At 40.3% G+C, this 20,900-nt stretch overlaps 1 protein-coding gene across 9 annotated transcripts in view; it reads right to left on the minus strand.

Moving 5' to 3' along the window:
- Positions 1–20,900, minus strand: part of LOC132998410 (A-kinase anchor protein 13) — a 109,904-nt gene that overhangs the window by 16,791 nt on the left and 72,213 nt on the right. For 8 of the 9 annotated variants that reach the window (XM_061068038.1, XM_061068039.1, XM_061068046.1 and 5 more), the window contains 17 exons: positions 20,605–20,707; positions 17,082–17,124; positions 16,772–16,883; positions 13,505–13,664; positions 11,082–11,149; positions 10,915–10,969; positions 10,478–10,613; positions 10,093–10,205; positions 9,651–9,797; positions 9,062–9,318; positions 8,574–8,699; positions 7,780–7,897; positions 4,400–4,648; positions 3,661–3,737; positions 2,153–2,334; positions 1,137–1,219; positions 847–1,035 (listed from right to left, as the gene is read on the minus strand). In XM_061068038.1, coding sequence (XP_060924021.1) covers positions 847–1,035; positions 1,137–1,219; positions 2,153–2,334; positions 3,661–3,737; positions 4,400–4,648; positions 7,780–7,897; positions 8,574–8,699; positions 9,062–9,318; positions 9,651–9,797; positions 10,093–10,205; positions 10,478–10,613; positions 10,915–10,969; positions 11,082–11,149; positions 13,505–13,664; positions 16,772–16,883; positions 17,082–17,124; positions 20,605–20,707 — 2,218 coding nt within the window. The remainder of the gene's footprint in view (positions 1–846; positions 1,036–1,136; positions 1,220–2,152; positions 2,335–3,660; positions 3,738–4,399; positions 4,649–7,779; positions 7,898–8,573; positions 8,700–9,061; positions 9,319–9,650; positions 9,798–10,092; positions 10,206–10,477; positions 10,614–10,914; positions 10,970–11,081; positions 11,150–13,504; positions 13,665–16,771; positions 16,884–17,081; positions 17,125–20,604; positions 20,708–20,900) is intronic. The other variant, XM_061068040.1, reaches the window with a different exon arrangement.

Consider the following 20,900-nt stretch of genomic DNA (forward strand, 5'->3'; position numbering starts at 1 on the left):
CCAGATGGAGCTTTCATGCAGACCTAAAAACAAATAGTAGAGGAAATGTTTCACAATCGCATCGAGACCTTTCGGCAGAAACGTTAAAGGAAGAGAATATGCTTGAAAAACTACAGAGTGGTGTTACGTTTGTTGCTAAGTAACTGTTAATTTACCAATCAATGTTAATGAATGATATTCGATAGCTCCCAGACAGTCCTTTAAAGCCTTGAGGAAAGACCATGTGAGGTGAAAGGGACAGATGGCTGCTGGCGTTCAAAAAAAGTTTGCTGATTTTGCCCGATCCACTACATCATACAATTGCACTCCATCTTGGAGTAATAATCCAGTCATATATGAACACACTAACATGATGTGTATTTTTTTTTATCATTGCCACGTACTATTTCCATATGACAATGATTGCACTTTAAAAAAATAAATAAAAATAAAACTAGACCTCGTGCACCTTTTAATATTTCTTTATTATCAAAATATCCAGTGGTGTTAAAATGGCTGAAGTGAAAAGGTACATTTTCCTTCCTCATTTCCTGACTGGGATCTACACATACTAATATGGCCCCACCCCTTCTCCTCGTCTCTCGACCCTCTCTAAAGTTTGTGACGTTACAAACTCGGGCTGGACTAATCTTAATTTTTTTTCCAGACTGGTGTTAATTTACTGAATTTGTTTAGTCAATCGTGGCAATTAAATAATTAATCATTTTATTGGTGCCAATTTGCCAAAATGTACACAAATATAGGCTGCAAATAAATATGAGAAATACCCCAGTGCCGAGAACACGAGAAGAACAATGCATCTAGAGCCCATACAGCTATATGAAAAAAACTCTCTTTCTCTCTTACCTTCCTGCAGGGCATCCTTCATGATAGACGCCCCCCTGGGGGGCTCCAGGCTGCAGGCTGATCTGAAGAAAGGCTCGACCTGCTGGCAAGCCTCTGTGGCTGGATTCGATCCCTCCCACATGCCCCTGAAGAGCCGCACCTTCTCTTCCAACAGGGACATGATCGCTGTGTCTTTCTGCCTCAGCAGATCTAACCAGCAGAGACAGGTGGGCAGGAAAAGAGAGGAGGATGGTGAGGGAAATGTTTTGTGACATTAGGAGGCAAATTCATCCCAGTTTCCATTCTCTCACCTCTAATCTCCTTGGCTTTAGTCTCTAGTTGTCTCTTGTCATCCTCTGTCTCACTGGGAATCCCTTCATCCTCATCTCGGTCCCTGTCAAACAGAGAAAATAAAAAATAGCCTTAAACAGCACTGAAATGAGGTCTGCAAAAATCTAACATAAGGATGTCTTTATCGATATTAAAATATCTAGAACAATTGCTGATATCAGTTAGGGTTTAAATACATTAACAAATAAGTAAATCGTATTCATAGTATCATAAATATCGATGCCCCAGGTATTTGATAATTAATTAAAGTTTGTAAGGAAAAAAATGAATTTGTAACATTTTAGAGACTAAGCAAGTCTAATTAAATAATTACTAGCTTGAGGCCAATCTATGAGCAATCAATATGTCCATCATTGATATCACAGGACAACACATTAGAAAAAACCTGAGAGTTTAAAAATTTTTATAAATATTATGTGTTTAGTGAAAAAGCCGGTCCGTCTATCAGTGGAAAACTTTTTAAATCTCTCATTCCTGCCAATAGCCTGATCTCAGTTTTATATTTTGATGGAAGTCAGAAAGGGAGCGAGAGGGACAGAGTATTAAATCTCTCTCCTTCCCGCTGGCTGTAGTGGAATAATCCTCTGCTTATAGAGAGCTGCCCTTGAAGCCAATCCAGCATTAGACTGTCCCTGAGTACACCCCATCCACAGGTAGAGTCGTGCTAATCCTCCTGACAGCACAGTGCTCTCCTGCAGCTTACCGTATATTCCTATCTAGCGACTCTGGCGCGGTCTAACTCCTGGGTTACACCCCAAATGTACTGCTGGTGAACTCTAAAAGGCCAAACATAAATGTAGAGCACTATGACATTTGTTTTGCAATCGTGATTATGGGATAGAGTGAGTGGGGTGGGTCAGGTCGTTTGGATGATATGATTTTGATAAAATATACTCAATACTTAAAACATTCAAGTATGTGCATATTTAACCTCAAGATGTTTTCATATAATACACTCTAAAAATACTCTACTTACATGGATTGCATGGCGTCCTGGATCAGCTGCATCCAGGTGTTTCGTTCGTCTTTCGAGCTGGCCAGGACCTCCATCATCTCAGGCTTCTCGATGCCCGTCGTGATGAGGAACAGGCCGCGGTCTCCGTTAGCGACCTCCCTGATGATCAGCTTCTGGAGGGAGATGACCGTGGAGCGCTGGTCCTACAGGGAGAGGAAGGTGGAGAAGGATGGGCAGGGATTGGTGGAGGCAACAAGGCAGGAGAGGGAAAGGAACATGAAAAGATGACAGTGGGAGGGTCAAGGAAGAAAGGGGGAGGGAAGACAAACGGTGACGGAGGGGAGAGGATGGTGAAGGCGGGATGAGGGGTTGGGAGAGAAGAGAAGGGGGAGAGGAGGAAAGTGATAATTAGCGGAGGAGAAAAGATTAGCAAGACAGAAACAAGTGCATTGAAGACAGAAGGATAGACAGACAGACAAAAGGATGGTCAGTAAGAAAAAAGGAGGATTTATAGAATGAAAAAGATGTAGAAGACAGGGTAAAGACAGAATAAGGTTCTGGTTATTATCAACATTAGATTCAGCTGTCTGATAGCATCTGTCATCTGAAGCACCTCTTAGTGCAGTAACACCACAAACCGCTGCTTCATGTCTGTTCTGTCCAGTAAAACTCGAAAAACGTAACCACATCCCCACATTTTCCCTGATAGCTCTCGTCTGAGGTTTAAAGAAATAAATATCTGTGCAGAGACTTATTCTTAAAGTTCGAAGTTCAAGTGAGAGCCATTTTCAGTACAAAACCTTTTTTGTGAGACTATCTTTCCACTCTAGCTCAGCAAAGAAACCGTCTGTGGCAAGATGGAATTCACACTAAAAAAGCCATAACCTTGGATGATGCCTCTGATTTGGCTCATTCAGACTTCTGAAGCTTCATATTATTGACCACAGACTCACAGAAACATATCATATCTCCTGTCTGGGTGCTGTGACGTCTGTTGGTAAACCTCAGAAGTGAAGCTAACCCCTCCCCAAAACTCACTCAGGGTCACGTGGCTAACATCTATTTAGAAACACATGTTTTCCTCTTTTTCATGTCAACAGGCAGTCCCTTTTTTTTAATGATGGATGTGATTATTATGCCACAGGCCTGCCTCTGTTTTCATCCAGACTGACACATGAATGTGTGTGTGTGTGCATGTGTGTGTGCATGTGTGTGTTAAGACGATAGGAACGGCAAGCAAATGGCAGCTAATGTGAAGGATAGGAAAACATGACAACATATCTGGCAGTGCTCATAATACCTTTATATTGAGGGGAGGTAGAGCAACAATTAAGTAAGGAAAAAGGAGAGACAGACAGAGAATGTGAAGGAAAGAAAGAAAGAAAGAAAGAAAGAAAGAAAGAAAGAAAGAAAGAAAGAAAGAAAGAAAGAAAGAAAGAAAGAAAGAAAGAAAGAAAGAAAGAAAGAAAGAAAGAAAGAAAGAAAGAAAGAAACTAAGAAAATAAGAAAGAAATTATGACAAATCTTACCAGCATGGCGAAGACATATTTTTGGTCTTTTTCTTGGAGGAAGACAAAGACGTCTGACAGGAGTAGAGCATGAACATCTGGAGAATCATTGGGAGAAAAATCGACGTAGTTGTATAAGAGAAAGTTTATATACCATGAGATATTGTCATATTTTACTTACTTACAAAGACAAATAGTCAGTCGTTAAGGACATACAGTAAAGCTGCTTACAGACATGCACTGAGGGGTTAATGTCAGAGTAAAAGGCTCCGAACTTTCCCCCAGAGTTTCTCAAGCCCCCTTGTAGAGACTTTGAATAATGTCTGCGTGAGCCCATGTGATAAAACAGCGGGAAATCCACCACAGGATTCACCGCAAGTGAGTGGGTGTGTTGATGACACTTTTAACACGCGAGAGATCCAAAAAAGAAAAAAACTAAAAGGAAAAAAATACCAAACTTGTAAAAGACACAGACGAAGATGTGAAGGCTGCTTTTGGTTATACACGCCGACGTCTGTGTCAATGTGCTTTTATCAAAAACCTGGGATCTCTGCAGCAGGATTAATACATTACATCAAGCCTATCTACTGCATCATCCCTCACCTGAATGCTCAAGAGATTCCTGCATGGCTTCAAAGGCGTCTTAGCAGAGAATCTCCTGCTACATTGTTCATATGTGAAACCTAAACTCCGGAAAAAACACCCAATTGTGGGGACATTCTCCGGAGTTGATGTCTGAAAACTACTGAAGCATCCTCACCCTTTAACTTCCCCTGGCTGTTCTTCAGCTGCAGCGCTCCGTCATGGATCAGCCTCCTCCGCAGCAGATCCTCCCTCGCGAAGATCTGACCGCTCTTCGTCATCATGATGGATTTGCTGTCCATGCGACCGTGGAAGTCCTTCAGACGCCGCCTTTTCTCGTGCTCGTTCACCTTGCTGTCCACCGCTGCGATCACCTCCTTCACCATGCGCACAGCATCCGTCAGGTCCTCGTACTCTTCCTCACCCTCTGTGTTGAAGAGAGAAGTTAGAGTGGCAGCGGTTTAGCCTCAGGTTACATTACAACTATACCGTTTAACACTTAACTCCATACCTCACTACCTATGGGATCAAAATCAAAGCTCACCATCATTTTGATTAACTCGTTTTATGAGAAAAATTAAGACTTTAAAAGGTTTATTTTTTCAAATCAAGCACAGACTGAAATGCTGGTAAAAGCCATTACTGTTAGTCAAATCCATTTTGTCATTTAATGTCTGTAGACTTACACACTAAATCCAGATGGGTTGAGTTTATGCACAGCAGAAGGTGCAGTGAAACGTTGGTACCCATTTGGCATTTAACTGTGTCTGCTTTTCAACTCTCTCACAGAGAGAGATGAAAACAGTTTCTGGTTTCAGATGATGGAGATAGACACATACATCCGTATTAAGTCGCCTAACCTCTTCCTTGTGACTTTTGCCTTTTTCATTATGATCTATTTCTCACATCTGTATATTTTGCAACACAAACCAAAATAAAAATCAGTTGAGATTGAGCTGTGCCAACGTTGCACTCTAGGTCACCAGATTTCCGAATATTTGTTTGGCTCGCCCACATTCCTCCTCCTTGACAAAGGGGCAAGAGTTTGCTGTGAAGTTTCCGTTAACGTTAAGATGATTGCATCTCAAAAATATACAAAGTTATCGTAAATGTCAGTCCAAATCATTTGTATGCAATGCTGGCTGCAGTCTCTCTGACTGAACCGTTTCTGCTCTTCTGCTTAAATATAATAAAGATATTCTGAAAAAATCTCCAAGTGTTCAAAACTGACTTCCCACTTTCCTGAACAGCTCCATTCAACATACAATTAATGGGATTTTGAGATGTAGAGTATAATGCATTAAACAATGCAAGCTGATGATTACCTATATTATTAACAGCAGTTTATGCAATATGGATATTTTTAGGTGTCATATGGTCTGACAGTAACATGGCACACTAGATTAACAGAACATTTAATTTATTTGATTAATTTTGGAAAGTCCTGACCTGACGTTTTGTTTCTGTTGCTGATCAGTATGACAGTGCTGTGCTGAACTGAACTTGTCAGTCAGAGTGTGGCCACTTCTCAACTGGATTTTCTCCTAAAAGTCCCCCCCTGAAAATTTCAAGTGGTGCATATTTTATTATGGAGATGAATGGCTAAATTGGGACCCAGTGCCTGAAGTAAGGGGATGATAGAGATTGTACGGTTTCCAGAATCCAGAATGTAAACCAACATTTTGGTAAATATATATTTATTAGCTTTTTCTGTGCAGTTTAAGTGCAATATCACCAGCAGGTTGTTAACTAAGCTCAGCTCAAAAGACTTATGGTCAGTGAGAAATTAGGTTGCATATACACACAGCACATGTTGTACTTCTGTCTGACCTGGGAGAGGGATCCCTCACATGTAGCTCTCTATGAGGTTTCTAGGTTTTTTCCTCTGTTAACAAGGTTTGTTTTGGTAGTTTTGTCTTACTCTTGTTGAGGTTTGAGGATGTCATACCTTGCTAAGCCCTATGAGACAAATTATAACTTATGAATATGGGCTATACGAATAATAATGAAAATAAGAAATAGATTGAATTTGATTGATGATAATGGTGTGAATCAAGATTGAGATTTGAATGATTGATTATGCAGCCCTAGTGCTAAGCTAAGCTGACATGACTCTGGCTGCTTTTTCTGACAAACTAAAGAGAAGATAAATAAGTGAATAATAAATAAGTGTAATAGGTGAAATTCATAATTTAAACGCTTTGTCAGTGTAGTTTAAATGTCTGTACATGTCAGTTTATCGCCAAGTCCTGTATAAAAGTATTTACTTGATTCATGAACGAATCGCTGCAGAGTCATTATGTCTTTACTTATACTTTCCCTATATATTTGAGTTTTAGACTCTACGTGTAACATTTACTCCCAAAGAAAAATATTTTCCTCTGGAGGCTGCTGTAATTCTACAGCACCAACTGTACTGTGTTTTATATAAAAAAAATAGAATATAGAGTATAGAATATATTAGAGTTGGCAAGAGAGATTCTTCTTGAAGCACCGTAGGGATTAAGTCAGAGCTCCCTCATCCCACATGGAACTATAAACAGGCTTTGGGGAAGGATTAGAGAGAATGTACACAGTGGGAGGCCAACTGACGAGAGCTACTTTAAATCAGATATAAATATGGTGTGAAATTTTTGTTGCCTAAAACAAGTGACACCTTGGAGTTGCATTGCAGCATTACGACTTTAATGGCTCAAACACATCTAAAGTGTTTAGATGTGCTTTCATCTGCAAATCAACGTGTTACTCTAATGATCTATAAAGCTGCAACATTTTCTAGATCCTAATGCATTAATTGGACTTATTCTGTCTTATTCTCTGCCACTGATTTATGGAAAAATCCTTTAGATGAGAGCATCATTAATGCAGCTCACAAGCAGAGGGTTTCAATTTAAAGACCAAAAACTCTCTTAAAGAATATGACAGAATATGAAACTTTACTGCCTTTAAATCTATGACTTTAAATTCCTTAATTCATTCTGCATTGTCAAGTGGAAAGAGTGCCATACAGTACTTTCACTCATCTACTTTTCAGCCTATTTCTCTACCTTAATAAATTGGGTAAGTAAAAGTATAGGTTTGTGACAAGCAGGTATTGCATCAAGTTCTGCACTGACTGTACCTGTGTCTTTGCACACCAAGTCTGTACATCCGCCATCAAATAAAAATCGTACACAGAAAGGCACAGAAAACTGCACACTGAGTCTAATGTGTTTTATTATTCTATTTGGTTCGATAATTAGCAGGAGGAGATCAAATGGAGTCAATTCATCAGGATTAATTTTTGATTCCTCTTACGTCTTGAAAAAGTCAAAAAAGTTAACTATTTGGTCCATCCAATCGTGAGTAACATCTTTTGAGTTGTTATGACAACTGAATACTACCACAGGTTCTTTTTCATGTTTGGTAGGTGAGGTGAGGGGTGTTCAGCTCAACATACAGCTTAACCACTAGATGTCACTAAATTCTACACACTGAACCTTTAAGCCAACTTCATCCTTCTTGTGCACACAGTAAAATCCTGGATGAACACTGAAGCAACACTGTCGTGGATCTCACCTTTAGTGTGCTGTAGCATTCTCTGAATCAACACCGGGTACTTTGTTATCCTCTGGGTCACAAGCAGGATGCATTCTGGGATACCAAGCCTCCGCACGATGCTGCTGCTCATCTTTTTCTGGAAGAACCAACAAAAGGTGCCTTAGCAAAACATGCCCACACAACAGCTCAAAATAAGACAAGGTTTCAAATAACCAATGAGAAAACAAAAAAACATATTTCTTTAGAAAAATAATCAAATATTAAGAAGGTGATTGCTGTGATTATGGATGTGGCAATGTTACAAGGCTGGAAAAATGTATGCCTCTATAATCGGGGAACATGGCTTTTATACAAATGTTTATATTACAAACATGAATTGAATGAAATGTACTGTGTATGCAAAAAAATTAAAAAAAGAAATACAGAGATAGGAAAAGCTCCCTGCACAGAACATTAAAACATATTTTAGGTAACAGATGTTAGACCTGTTACTAAAAAGCTGAAGTGTGCATGAGATGACACTTCTTCAGAAAGTAAATATAAAAAAGCATGAAAAATAAAATGTGATAACTATACATGCTGGACAGAAGTGACCAATATCTAGAGACCAGAATGTCCATACACCAGTTGATGCTCCCATAACCTATTTATTTTACCTCCCAGGTAGGTAACGTTTCTGTGGATAAAATAAATAAGTTTATCTGAGCATCAACTAGTGTGCAGACATTCCTGTCTTCTACTCCAAATGGTAACACTACTACTGTACAATAAATGTATGATAAACACATCAAGGTCTGAGATGGAGGCCTTACTTTAATGAAGGCTTTGAAGCGTTTGTCTTTGATCAGCAAGTCCTTGCACAAGTTGACTGCTTCGTTGTGGCGACTGCAGAATCTTCCGTATATCCTCCTCATACTTTCACCGTTGGTCCCGGAGAACTAGAGCAGAAAATGAGAAACTTTAATATGTAACATTAACACCACAAGTAAAGGCTAAGGTACAAAGCTGAAACTCTGTGGATTAGGGCTCACACTTTCTGATTTGAACTGAATTGTTTTGTTTTAAAAACTTTAACAATATGCTAGGAGAAATATAAAGAAAGTTTTGACAGTATTGAATACCTAAATAATTTTTTATAAAAAACACAGACATACATGAAGCAATCATAAGGACTACGAGTACCTGGTATTCTACTAAACTGTAAAGGTCCCAAAAGGGTCATACAAACACACTTGCACATGCACACACACACACAGGCATGCACACGATCCCCATCCACCCACTCCATCCCTTCTCTGACCTGGTTGACCAGGATGTCTCCTATCCTGTTGATGATGAATCCTCCATCCAAGCTTCCACCTTCTAGCTGACACTCTCTCTTCCTCTCCACGAGGCGCAGGAGGTGCTGCGTGTGGAGCTCCAGGAGCTCGTCTAGAGCAGGGAACAGCTTCTCCACTGTCTGTTGCTCCAGCTGCGCCTCCTTCTGAAGGCCTTTACTGTACACTTCTGACATAATGCGCAACGTCCGGATGTGATGCATCTCCGTCTGCATCAGCTCTGGAGAACATACCAGGATATGAGACTTAGTCACACAATGACATAAAATGCCCTTTTAAATGCTTCCACAGATGTGCAGTATGTATCGGCGTCTTTCTTTGTCAGAAAACTATAAAGAGTTTAATTGTATTCATGACAAGATTTTACTGCTTGTTTTATATCGCCAGGAATGAGACACTGAGAATCATTTCAATCAAATATATTTGCCACAATTAGATGCTAATCAAAGCTTAAGCGTAACATAGAAACATGTGGGCAGTTTTACTGTATAACCTTATCAAATGTTCCTTTTTCCACGTTTTTCTTCATCAGTGTTGTGTAGTGAACTGTACCGTAGATGACATCTTGTCTCTTCACCACTTCTTTGTCCAGCTGCTGCAGGTACTGCTGCTCCACGCCTAAACTCCACGAATCAGCTTCCAGCTCCTTTGCCTCGGCCTCAAACTCCCCCAATAGCTGCCCATCCATCATCTCTGTCCCTAAGCCAACAACACACATTGCACTTAAAATGTTGTAATATAAAGCTCATTTTGTATTTAGTAGATCATATCATATGCATTAAACAGCTTCTGACACATTCATATTGAATTACCTTCCACTTAAACTAGTAGATTGTTTTTTGAAACCATTTTAAAAGCCTTAAATGTTAGGTTACTTTTTCTTGCCCAATTATTCTGACACTGAATTACACTGATTTCAGATAAAAAAATTAAAAGTTGACTCCTTCTGATTGAGGGTGCACATGTGTGTGTGTGTGTGTGTGTGTGTACTGACCTTCATCAGTGAGTGATTCCATGGACTCTGTGACCTGGTTGGTTCTGTTGAGGGAGTCAGTGGACTGAGAGAGATACCGCAGACCTTTAATGGGCATCTCATCAAACACCGGACTGAGTGGGGAAATAATAATGACAACATGTTTTTAATTAACAGTGTTGTTTTCATAACCAGTCATGACCACAGAGACACATTAAGATTTGTAAAAAACATGGCACACTGTGGATGCAGTGGTCAAATAAAAATAACACTATAAGCTGAAGCAGTTGAAATGAACTTCATTTAATTTAATTGGAAAGAGGAAACTCAGAGTCTCCTCAACCCACTTTATTTAGATGCACTCAAATATGCACAGACATACAAAGACACACATATTCCAGCTCACCCAGCGATGTTGCTTATGGACAAACTCTTGGACAGGTTGTTGCTGTGGAAATTCATGATGCCGGTGGCTCTCTTAGACGACGAGTGATCTTCAGGGAGCAAGATGGCCGACCAGGGGCGCTCCCTTGGCCCGCCAGCTGGACCAGAGACAGCCATACAGAGCAGTTAGCAACAAACCTCCAATCATCCATAAAGGATCCTTGAGGGAGCCCTTATACTGCCTGTTTGTTGGGTATTTGCTACAGTTGAATTTCATGACAGACTTCAATCATGCATCTCTAATATAACATTTTTGTTTAGCAAATTAAGTTTTATTTACAGAAACTATACTTTTACCAAAATTTGGCTCAAATGACTGTTAAAAAATTAGAATTACTCTGTGAATGGTTACAGAACATGATGACTACATATGGAATCCTACTTTGCGTTGACACTCACATTTGTTTCTCATGGTGACGTTAGAAAAGGAGCTGGAGTCTGGGACAGAAAACTGCTGGCCAGAAAAACAGCATAAAAGCATAAATGATGAGCTCAATTCAATATTGGCAGCAAGACAACAGAACACTATAGAGTCAGTGGTGGAGTTAGTGTGAGGGAACATTTACCTTCATCTTCACCTTGGCACAAACAGGCAGGCTGTCCCTGCAGCCCTTGTGGACAGAAGCATTACAGTCTGGAAAGAAAAGCAACAGAACGCATGGTGAATACTAGCCAGCCGGCTGCCGGGGGTGGGGGGTGCTGAGGGTTTTGTGGAAAGGCGGGGGCTAGAAATTCTGACTGGGTTTCATAGGCGGCCAGGAAACTCCACCATAGCCACTAATGAAAGCCAGACTGGAGCAGCGCATGTGATGCAATCGAGAGGTAATACTTTACATGGACGAAGGGGGGGAAGAGATGAGGCTGTGGAATGACACATGAGCCTAAAAACTGAATTGCATGGGAACGTTTCAATTATGTAAACATTACCATATCACCATTTTGGAACAAGGGTCATCATTCAGGAGCACTAAAATATTATCTGCTCTGTAATCTGATCCCGTTCAGTCGTCTGTTTTCCATTAGAAGTTACTGGTTTTACACTGGGACTGTAAAAGCAGAAAACTGTTGATTGTTCATACAACTGAACAACTGAAGAACCCGATCAGGAAGGGAAAGCAAGAGGACTATCTCTGCTTTCTCTGTAAGAATGTTCGCATTTTTCAAAGAGAGAGTTGTTTTTTGTTTTAAACACACACGTTGCACAAGTAAAACCCACAAACTCACTAAATACATAGTCATGTTAAAATGTATAATTCACTTCCGCTCTTGGGATGACATCAACACAGCAAGGGTGAGAAAGGTATAAAAAGGATGTGATACTGTCAGGGACGAAATTTCCATTTTCATTTCCTCCATAACTTGAATAATGACCTCATGTTACAGTGAAAAAACATAAAGATTTGAATAAAAGTATCTACCTAGAAAATTATGTATTTTATCTATATATCTTCCTATATATACATATTCCTGCAGTGTTTTGTCTTAAATGGTCTTTCTTGCGGCATTTTCCTGTGTGTTGCACATGTCCAACTAATTCCAGCTAATTTGAGACAAAGGATCACTGTACTTGTCTGCTGAATGGACACCAGCCAGACATCTGCGAGCACAAGCCTCCAGAAAACACCCTTCGACATGTCTGTGGCTCCAACAGGTCGCTGTGTTGCTGCTGTCTATTGCAGAACTAGTTTCTCCTTTTCAGGCTCTCTCTGGGGTTGCGCCAACATCTTGTGCAATAAACTACATCCTCTTCAGAGCTGCTGCTGCTCCTGCTTCAGTGGAAGACAATGCAAAAGATGTTTTTCTGTCTGTTACGAGAGCCTGACTGGGACATTAGAAGTGGGCCTTTAGGGACTTTCACTACTTCATACTGATCATAAGGGTGATGCAGTCTCAAATGAGCCGCTTAAAGACAGTAGTTAGTATAAAAGCCATACAATGTGTATTTAGAGGTACTCTTTTTATATAAATGAATGTGAATTATAAGTGTTTTCTAACAGGCAATTTAGATTTTCAATTTCTAGAGCAGTGGCTGTTCTCAACCTTCCTGTATGGAATGGGCTGTTTATGGGCTGCAAGTTAAGACCTGCTGTGGGACTCAAGTCTACAGAAACCTGACTGCTGCACAAATAACTGTTCACCTGTTTTTTCAAAGTTGAGTGATGCTTGACTCAATACGCTGAAGCCTAAACCGGAGTATCAGTAGTTGGTATCGTGGACGCATGTCTATATTTCTATAGACATTATACGAGGAGGTCAGGGGGGTAAAGACTGGAGAAACTTGAGTTCAGGCATTCACCTCATACGGAGGAAATACGGAGGAAGTACAGAGTCCTGTGCATATCTAAAAGCAGCTTATGACCTGTGTTGATGACTCCCAGCCGCCCCTGTTCGCCTTTTCAAAGTTTATTAATATTGAGCTTATATTCCATGTCCAAATCTCACTAAATAGATCCCAAATTTTCTTTGGGCCATTAAATATACACATGTTAAGAGTGACACCGATAAGATGAACGGTTCACGAGAAATGTGAGCCACAGACAGACAGAGAGTTTGTGGAATTTGTAAGTAGATGATTAACTAGCAAACAAAATAATCATTTAATTTACCTGTCAGTTTAACTTTTGACTGGTCGGCTATATATAAATATAAATAAGTGAGCAATAAGCAATAAGTGCATGGTCCAAATGTACTGACTGAGCCTCCACAGTAAGTTGATATGACCTCCCCTGCAGCATTATACCTAATTATGTACAGTGCAGTAAGTTCACTGAGGAGGTTTTCTTCTCCACTGTCTTGTTTTGTTTTTCCTCGTTGTGTTTCTAACAGTACAGAGAACTTAGGTTTTTTTCAGAATAGAAATTAATTTGTGATGAAATGAATACTATTAATAAAGAATCACAGGATTAAATGGGTTTTAAACAGACATGAAGCAACAGGAGTTAACAACAAAGGAGAATACCAAAAAACAAAACCAAACAAAGGTTCTTACGTGAGCAATGGAACGCCTCTTTGCTGGTGATAGCTTTGCTGCACTGGGAACACTGGGCCGCATGGCCCGAGCCGACTGCAGTGAACAGGTGACCGTTCAATGTCTTCTTGTCCTTCTCTTTGCCTTCTTTGTCTTTGTCTCTCTTATCTCGCTCCTTCTCCTGCAAACACAGAATCAACACAGTTAAGCACACTCACCCACGATGAACTTTACCTCAATAATTACTTAAACTTTTTTTCTCTCCAGCCAATTAGAAGTTTAGATAAAAATAACACTGTAATTAAGATTAGACTAATTTACTAGACATCAAGAAAATGTCTCAGCATTGGACTAGTTGCTTATGTTAAATTCCAATCTGAATCCAGCAGAGCAACATTATTACTTTGATGTACTACACAGCAGGGGGCCTCTGCGTATTAAGTGATGCATTATTTATGCTGACAACAAACTGTCTCATTGAGGGACTGTTTTAAATGTTGCATGTTTCGTTTCAGGACATTTCTCCATGTTTGTCTGGGATTGTCTCTCTAACACTGACATATTTGAAACATTTTACATGATAACTTGTAGATGTTTATAATGTTGGAGACCTTGGTAAACAGCACAAACAATAAACATATTTCCATAATTATAACCAAATTACATGTTTTTCTCAGCTTATATTCAAACCATTGTATGAGACGTCCTGCCGGATGCATGACTACTGTCGGAGACACGATGTCTGGGAATCAAACCTTTGACCTTTTCTACAACAGGGCAGTCTTTCTGCTGCCTTGGCATCGTTGGACAAGGTCATCCTCGGCTGTTGGTCATATCTGTACACTGGGCTGAATCACAATCCCATGAGGTGATGTCGAGAAGAACAGAACTCTTGTTCTCTTGGATTTACATCACAGAGCCTCCACCCAAACCCAAAGGAAATGGGAAAATGGAGTTTCCAGCTCCTTTAATGACCAGCCCTGGGCCTCTTGGTTTGAGGGCACCACAAAGCTCTGACACACTGGAGCTGGTTTGGTTCAGACGAGTCGGGATGCCATAAGACAGACTGGATGACAGCAAGCCTACGTGTTTATAGCCATTACAACACTTATGTGTCATTTGTTCTCAGTTTCTGCAGCAACAGCTGTTTAACCAGTGGTAAAACACTGAAAAACATCTATGAATGAACTTGAAACTTAATAAAGTATTTTTCACAGTAGCTAGCAAATGCAAAAGCAAAACAAAAACAGTTCCACTTATTAGTAAAACACAGGAAGCAAAGGACGATGCTCAGTACATTCCTTTTGGCTACAAGCGAACAAAACGGAAGAAATAATCACTTGTGACAGCTAAACCAGCAATTTACACAAAAATATGTTCTAGTGAAATATAACGTAACAAGCAATGACTTCAGCCAAATAACACGTCAGCCCAGAAAGGAACACTGGTCACTATTAACACATAATTTTGTGACAGTCTCTCTCTCTAGTTGTGATTACTGGACCAAAACTAGAGAGTTGGGAAAGAAGAGCTTTCTGTTCTGTTAACCTACCTCCAGCCAACTTTTCCATCTCAGCGAGAGGCTATGGCTCCCTGTGAATCTCCTGTATAACATCTTTGGATGTGATCGAACGGCTGAAGCTACAACCAGCACAGACGCTGAAATGAGGAAATGACTGCATGGCTACGGGAGGTGCTATTTCTGCAATGACCCATCGGTCCAGTAATCACACAGCTAAACACTATGGCAACACAGCACAAACTAGTTCCCCCGGAACATTCACACTTCTGATTTGCGCTGAAACTCTATCTCGGTGTATTCCAATACAGAACGGTAGTCAAAAATGATTTAGATGTTTTTAATTCTGTCCTTCTTATTCACATTAATTCAATAAAGAAAAAAATGTGGTGTGTGATGGTTGCTGAGGGGCCACTTAAACTGTCACTTAATACATTAGTCAAATACGGATGAAATTCAACAACCTCAGTAAGGACATCAATGTTTGCAAATGTCTTGTAATCTAAAAGCAAAGCAGCAACCAAGGTTTGTGAAGAGATTAGAAAACCACAAGCAACTTCATCTTCCTGTTTTACTTCCTGTTCCCCCTTCAGTGTCTCTTTGCAAGGGCAGACACATTTTCAGAAAGCACACAGACATTTCACCCACTAGTTATATCCCCAATTACATGGTTCAAAACTGTAAATTAGAGACATTAAGTCTTTTTTATACCACGAAACAAGCTGTTTGATGCTAGATTCACAATCATACCGACCAGATAATATGGAAATCAGTAGGGCAATATGGCCTTGAATTATTTATTGTCAGGACATAGAAAGATGGATTAAACAATTAAAAATGACAAATTCATTCAGCGGTAACAGTTGCTGCTAAAGGTCTAATAGGGATGACGGATACGCCAAAAGACTGCGCAGCCTTCTCTGCACACACTGTACTGTCACAACAGTCCCACTTTAGCTTACAGCCATGTCTCCTGACAGCCTGCAGCTCAAGACAAAAAACCTTTTATAACTAACATTACTGCCTGTTGCGGAAGAGAGGAAATATGTTTTACTTTTGTAAATTCAATTTTAAGACTTTGAGACAAAGGCCTTTTTTGAGGAAACTGAATTCTACTGTTTTTAAGATTTTTGATGACCTGCAGATATCCTTTTATCACTGCAATTTAAAGGTATACGGGTTAAGGATTATCATTCTTCATAATGCCATTTTGTTAGTCTCACAGGGAAATCACATTTAGGTAAATCCCCTTATATGCTTTTGTTCTGCATGTAAAAGAAAGATGACTGTGACCACATCTTCCACCTGAGATGAGGTCTGTGATAGGAAAAATGTTGTGGTCTCAAAAAAAAACCCACTGGGGAAATGTGAATGTCGGGACATTACAAGAAACACAGACTTGCCCTAAAGCAAGACATACAACCCCTGGTGACCCAACAGGAGCTGCTCAGAGACCAGCAGAGGAAGATGCACAGGACAGCTTCCAATGTGAATGTGTGCACACATACGAATGTGGAGCAGTGTGAGGCTGAGAGGCAGCCGGTTGCTCAGTCACCCTTGCTTGAACAAATAAATGTTTAAGGAGGAGAAGGCCATGAAAGGACACAGAAGTTTGACCAAACAAAGTGCAGACACGGAGACTCAGCTCTGAGGAACGGTGCATCAAAGAGTCTATAGAGTTGTAATGACTGAGAGTATATATAGTCTACATTCAAAGTCCCGCTGCAGTTTTATTAAGTAGACCTAAATAAAACTCCACGTTTTCTCACCCTGGTCTTTTTGTACATCTTGTTCTTGAGGTAGCTGAAAGTCCGGCTGACTTTCGTCACACTCTTTCCGTCAGTGTCACTCCGCAGAGGCCCAGGCTCCTCCTCTGATATACTGAAACAGACACGCACACACACACAATATCCTAAACAGTAGCACTTTACATCACATACCTGTTCTTTCATTCTGAAAATGGTTGTTTTTTGGAATGGCATTTTTCCCACACAGACTCTTTATAGAACTATAATCATCATAGCAACAGTAAAAAAAGTGCAGAACTGTTTTCTGGTGATGTGTATTTGCAGGACTGACCTGTATGCTAGTGACCCAGAGGTGCTGGAAAATGACCTCATACCTGAAAAGAAACAGGAAATGATGTAAGCAGTAGAACAAAGATTCAGGAGGTGGTATGAACAGTACAGTTTTTTTTATTTGCTATATCTGAGAAGGAAATGGTTCTTCCTCTGTCTATTTTGGACAGTGAAAATCTCTGTTTAAGGGTTGAACACACTTGCCACTATGCTGTCCTGATTTCCCCTGAAGTGACTGAACGACCTTACAGACCTAATAGTTAGAAAAAATCTGTCTGTAGTCCAGAAGCCTCTCAGTTCATGTCCTGGTTACAAGAGCTGGACGAGCAACACAATAATGCCCTTGAGCAATGTACTTCACCTTTAGGTACCCTCGGCCAGCCTGTGTAGAAGCTGACAACAAAATGGCTCTGGCACCGACGAGAGTGGCAAGAAAAATAAAGGCCAAAACCTAAAGCCAGTTCTGCTTTTAGATCCAGTGCCATTAATGGCTGCTAGACGCTGGCTCAGAAATGTCTCTGACTGCCAAACACCAATGCCTATGAACTCTGAAAATACAAAGTCATTTTTTCCCACAGTAAATGATGCTCGTTCTGTCAAAGACATGCTGGCTGCCACTACATTGTTTTACCCGAGCTCCACCCACAGTCCCCTACAGAGTATCTAGCTCTAGTAACCGCAGCGTTTCCCAAAGAATTTGATCTATATCGGTAACGGGGAGCAAGCAAGTGTACTGCAAGAAACGCTTTTGTTCATTATGAAACTGGGGCGGGACAATTTAGGATATGGAGGGTCGCCACAGTCTAGATAATTAATGGAAAACACTGAACTGTCACTTCTCATTCTGATTATAAAATATATGGATAAATAAAAACAAAAATATTATTCATAATTAAACCCAGTGAAAATGAGCACACAAAACAAGCACCAGAGTCTCCACTCAGCTGATCATGGGTATGCTTCTTTTCAAAGGAACATCTCTGCCTCCCTCTAAACATCATCATTTATTCCCAATATTCAGATTTACACAGAAATATGCAAAGAATTGCTCGCCCTGCTCTGCATCAGAAAGTCAAACCCCCAAACAGGATAATGAGGGCAAAGTTTTGGCCTTCCTGTGTTGCTAGCAACATAGTCAAGGAGACGGAGTACACTAATGGAAATATCTCACAGATAAGAAAAGGGAAGGAATGGCTCAGCGACTTTGACTAAAGGTGACAGGCTCACATTTATCTGCAGGGAAGAAAGAGCTTCTTCATTTCACCTGCACTGTTTACGATCATCCCTTTCCTCTTTCTCTGCTGATTGTGTTTCATTTTTTGCAAAGAGACAAATCCAAAGACTAATCTCGGAAAAAGGTCAGCTAAAAACAGGGCCAGGTAGGGAGACAAGAGATGCCAAGGTCTTATTTAATGTTGTCAACTGGAATTATCAACACAAAGCCTGCTGCCTATGTGAAAGGTAGTTTTCTACACCAGTGGCTTTGCTAGAAACTAATTGCACATTCACACAAGCAACATAATATGGGCAGTAATTAGGGGTTTCCTTGTGAAAAGTTAGCTGCATCTGAACTTTTGGGCTCCATCTGCCTTCAGCATCGAGTTGTTTTGAGGGCGAAGTGCAAGTCTGGCATAAATCCTACAGAGAGCACTCACCCTGTACAAAAGTGTTCAAACGGAAAGGTCGCAGGTTTAGACTGTTCATTTCTGCATACTCTCTAAGAATATTAAACATAATCCATTATTTGTATTTTCTGATTGGATGTTATGATATATTTTTTTCAGAGTGGCAGATTTCCTTCAGCCGACCTTGTCTACATCTAATCTGAGTGGCAACAGAAATATTTTTGACTCCTCCAGAGAGGCTGCATAAACACAATTCTTCCACTCATGGGTGAACATCAATCCATCCATTATGTACTATGCTAAGTATTTGAGGATGGTTGGGGAGCTAGATCCTATCCCAGCTGACATTGAGGTGGAGAACACTCTGGACAGGTCACATACAGAGACAAACAACCACTGATACCACCTACTCATATTTACATTCACACATATGGACAATTTGGAGTCTAGCTAACCCTATTCCACGTCTTTGGATTGTGGGAGGAAGTGGCCGGAAAAAACCCACGCAGACATCAATACTACTACATTTGAAAACTGCATTTAAAACTAAAACAGCCCCTGTCCACGCGATCATTTTTTGGCCCCTTATCAATTTGAATCCCCTTCTAACACGTCTGAAAAAGGATGTCACGCGACCACTCAAGTGTGTGCCGGAGTACACAGATTGCTAAAATAATAGCTAATCTCCTCACATGTACGCAGTTCTATCATTGTAAAATGCAGAATTCTACTGTACAACAGCTGCATAGACCACAGGGTCAGCAACACTTGTAATTGATTATCCACGTTGTGTTCCACACGTGTAGCCAAGGCTATTGCCGGCTGTTTCTTTTTAGAAGGGGAACAAGTAATAAAAGAGGAATGGGTGAAAGCTACGCCATGACAAAAAGACCTATCACCAATTGGTTGTGAACGTCTATGTCATCTTTTCCAAACATCTCACTTTCTGCCCATGCAGACTGTGATTAAAATGGGGCCAGCAGCATTTTCAAGTGCTCTGTTTTAGCAGCTCTAAAAGACAACTGGCTTATCCGTTCAAATAAAAATGTAATATTATGGATGTTCCCACACAGATAACATGCACCCTCCACACAGTCAAGCTGGGATTCAAACTGGGAACCTTCTTTTAGCGGGGGGACAGTGCTGACCACCACAGAAAGGGAAAAAGAGAGAATTACCGCTGGAGCTATTTATCTAATGAACTATTGCCGCACAAAGGGTGGACATGTGGACACAACTAGTGTTTGGAATCCGACACCACAGCTACTTCCTACTGCAGCTACTGTGCGTTTACAGTACTCACTTAAGTTATCCTCATCCTCACTAGATGAAGAATCCCCGTAAAGGAACTGAGACTTAGATTTTGTGAGGATAGGAGAAAGGTTGAAAGAGAAGGAAATTCGCCTCTTATGTCTCAGGCGTCCCACTGCTGAACGGGAGGCAGCAAGGGAGGAAAGAACCAGAACAGGATCAGATCACTTACGAAAGAATAGTAACTTCATGGAAGCAGAGAAGAATGATGGAGGATATGAGGTAGAATGGTCAAGATGGGGCAAAGCTTACATTTCTGTCAAATTAAATGGTTCAAAAACCAAAATAGCTTGTAGATAATTGATCGAATAAACAGGAATCTTTCGATTTTACTTACATACATATTTAACTACTTTTTTATTTAGATAGAAAACAATGATTTATTTTCATTATAAATGACTGATCTAATATGGAAGAGTAAAACAGTAAGAGGTTTGTTTGTTGTTTTTAGTTAGTTTGTTTGTTTAGATTAGTTAATTACCACTTTATTTAATCTAAAAGTATAAAAGAAAGGAATCTACTGATGCGGCGGAATGTTACAAGTATTGGCCGTGATCAGTGATCATGGCCTCACAGCTTGTCACTCACCATCGATGTCTCTCTGGCTGATGGCGAGCATGGATACAGACTTAGTGAGGGGCAGGGTCATGGGAGAACAGCTATTTCGCTGAGGTCGATAAAGCCTTGATTTCTGCAGGAAGAGACACAAAGGTTAGTGTGAGGTCACATGACAAAGTGTCAAAAAAGGACAGTAAACTATGCAGATATGACAGATATGGAACAAAACATCACCAGTCGCTTCATGGAAAACAGGAATGATGAACTCAAAGGGGAAACTAGACATATGGTTTGTGACGTTGTGTTGACAATTTGTTTTAAATTCA

The sequence above is a fragment of the Limanda limanda genome, chromosome 3 (genome assembly GCF_963576545.1).
Source record: "Limanda limanda chromosome 3, fLimLim1.1, whole genome shotgun sequence".
NCBI classification, from domain to species: Eukaryota; Metazoa; Chordata; class Actinopteri; order Pleuronectiformes; family Pleuronectidae; genus Limanda; species Limanda limanda.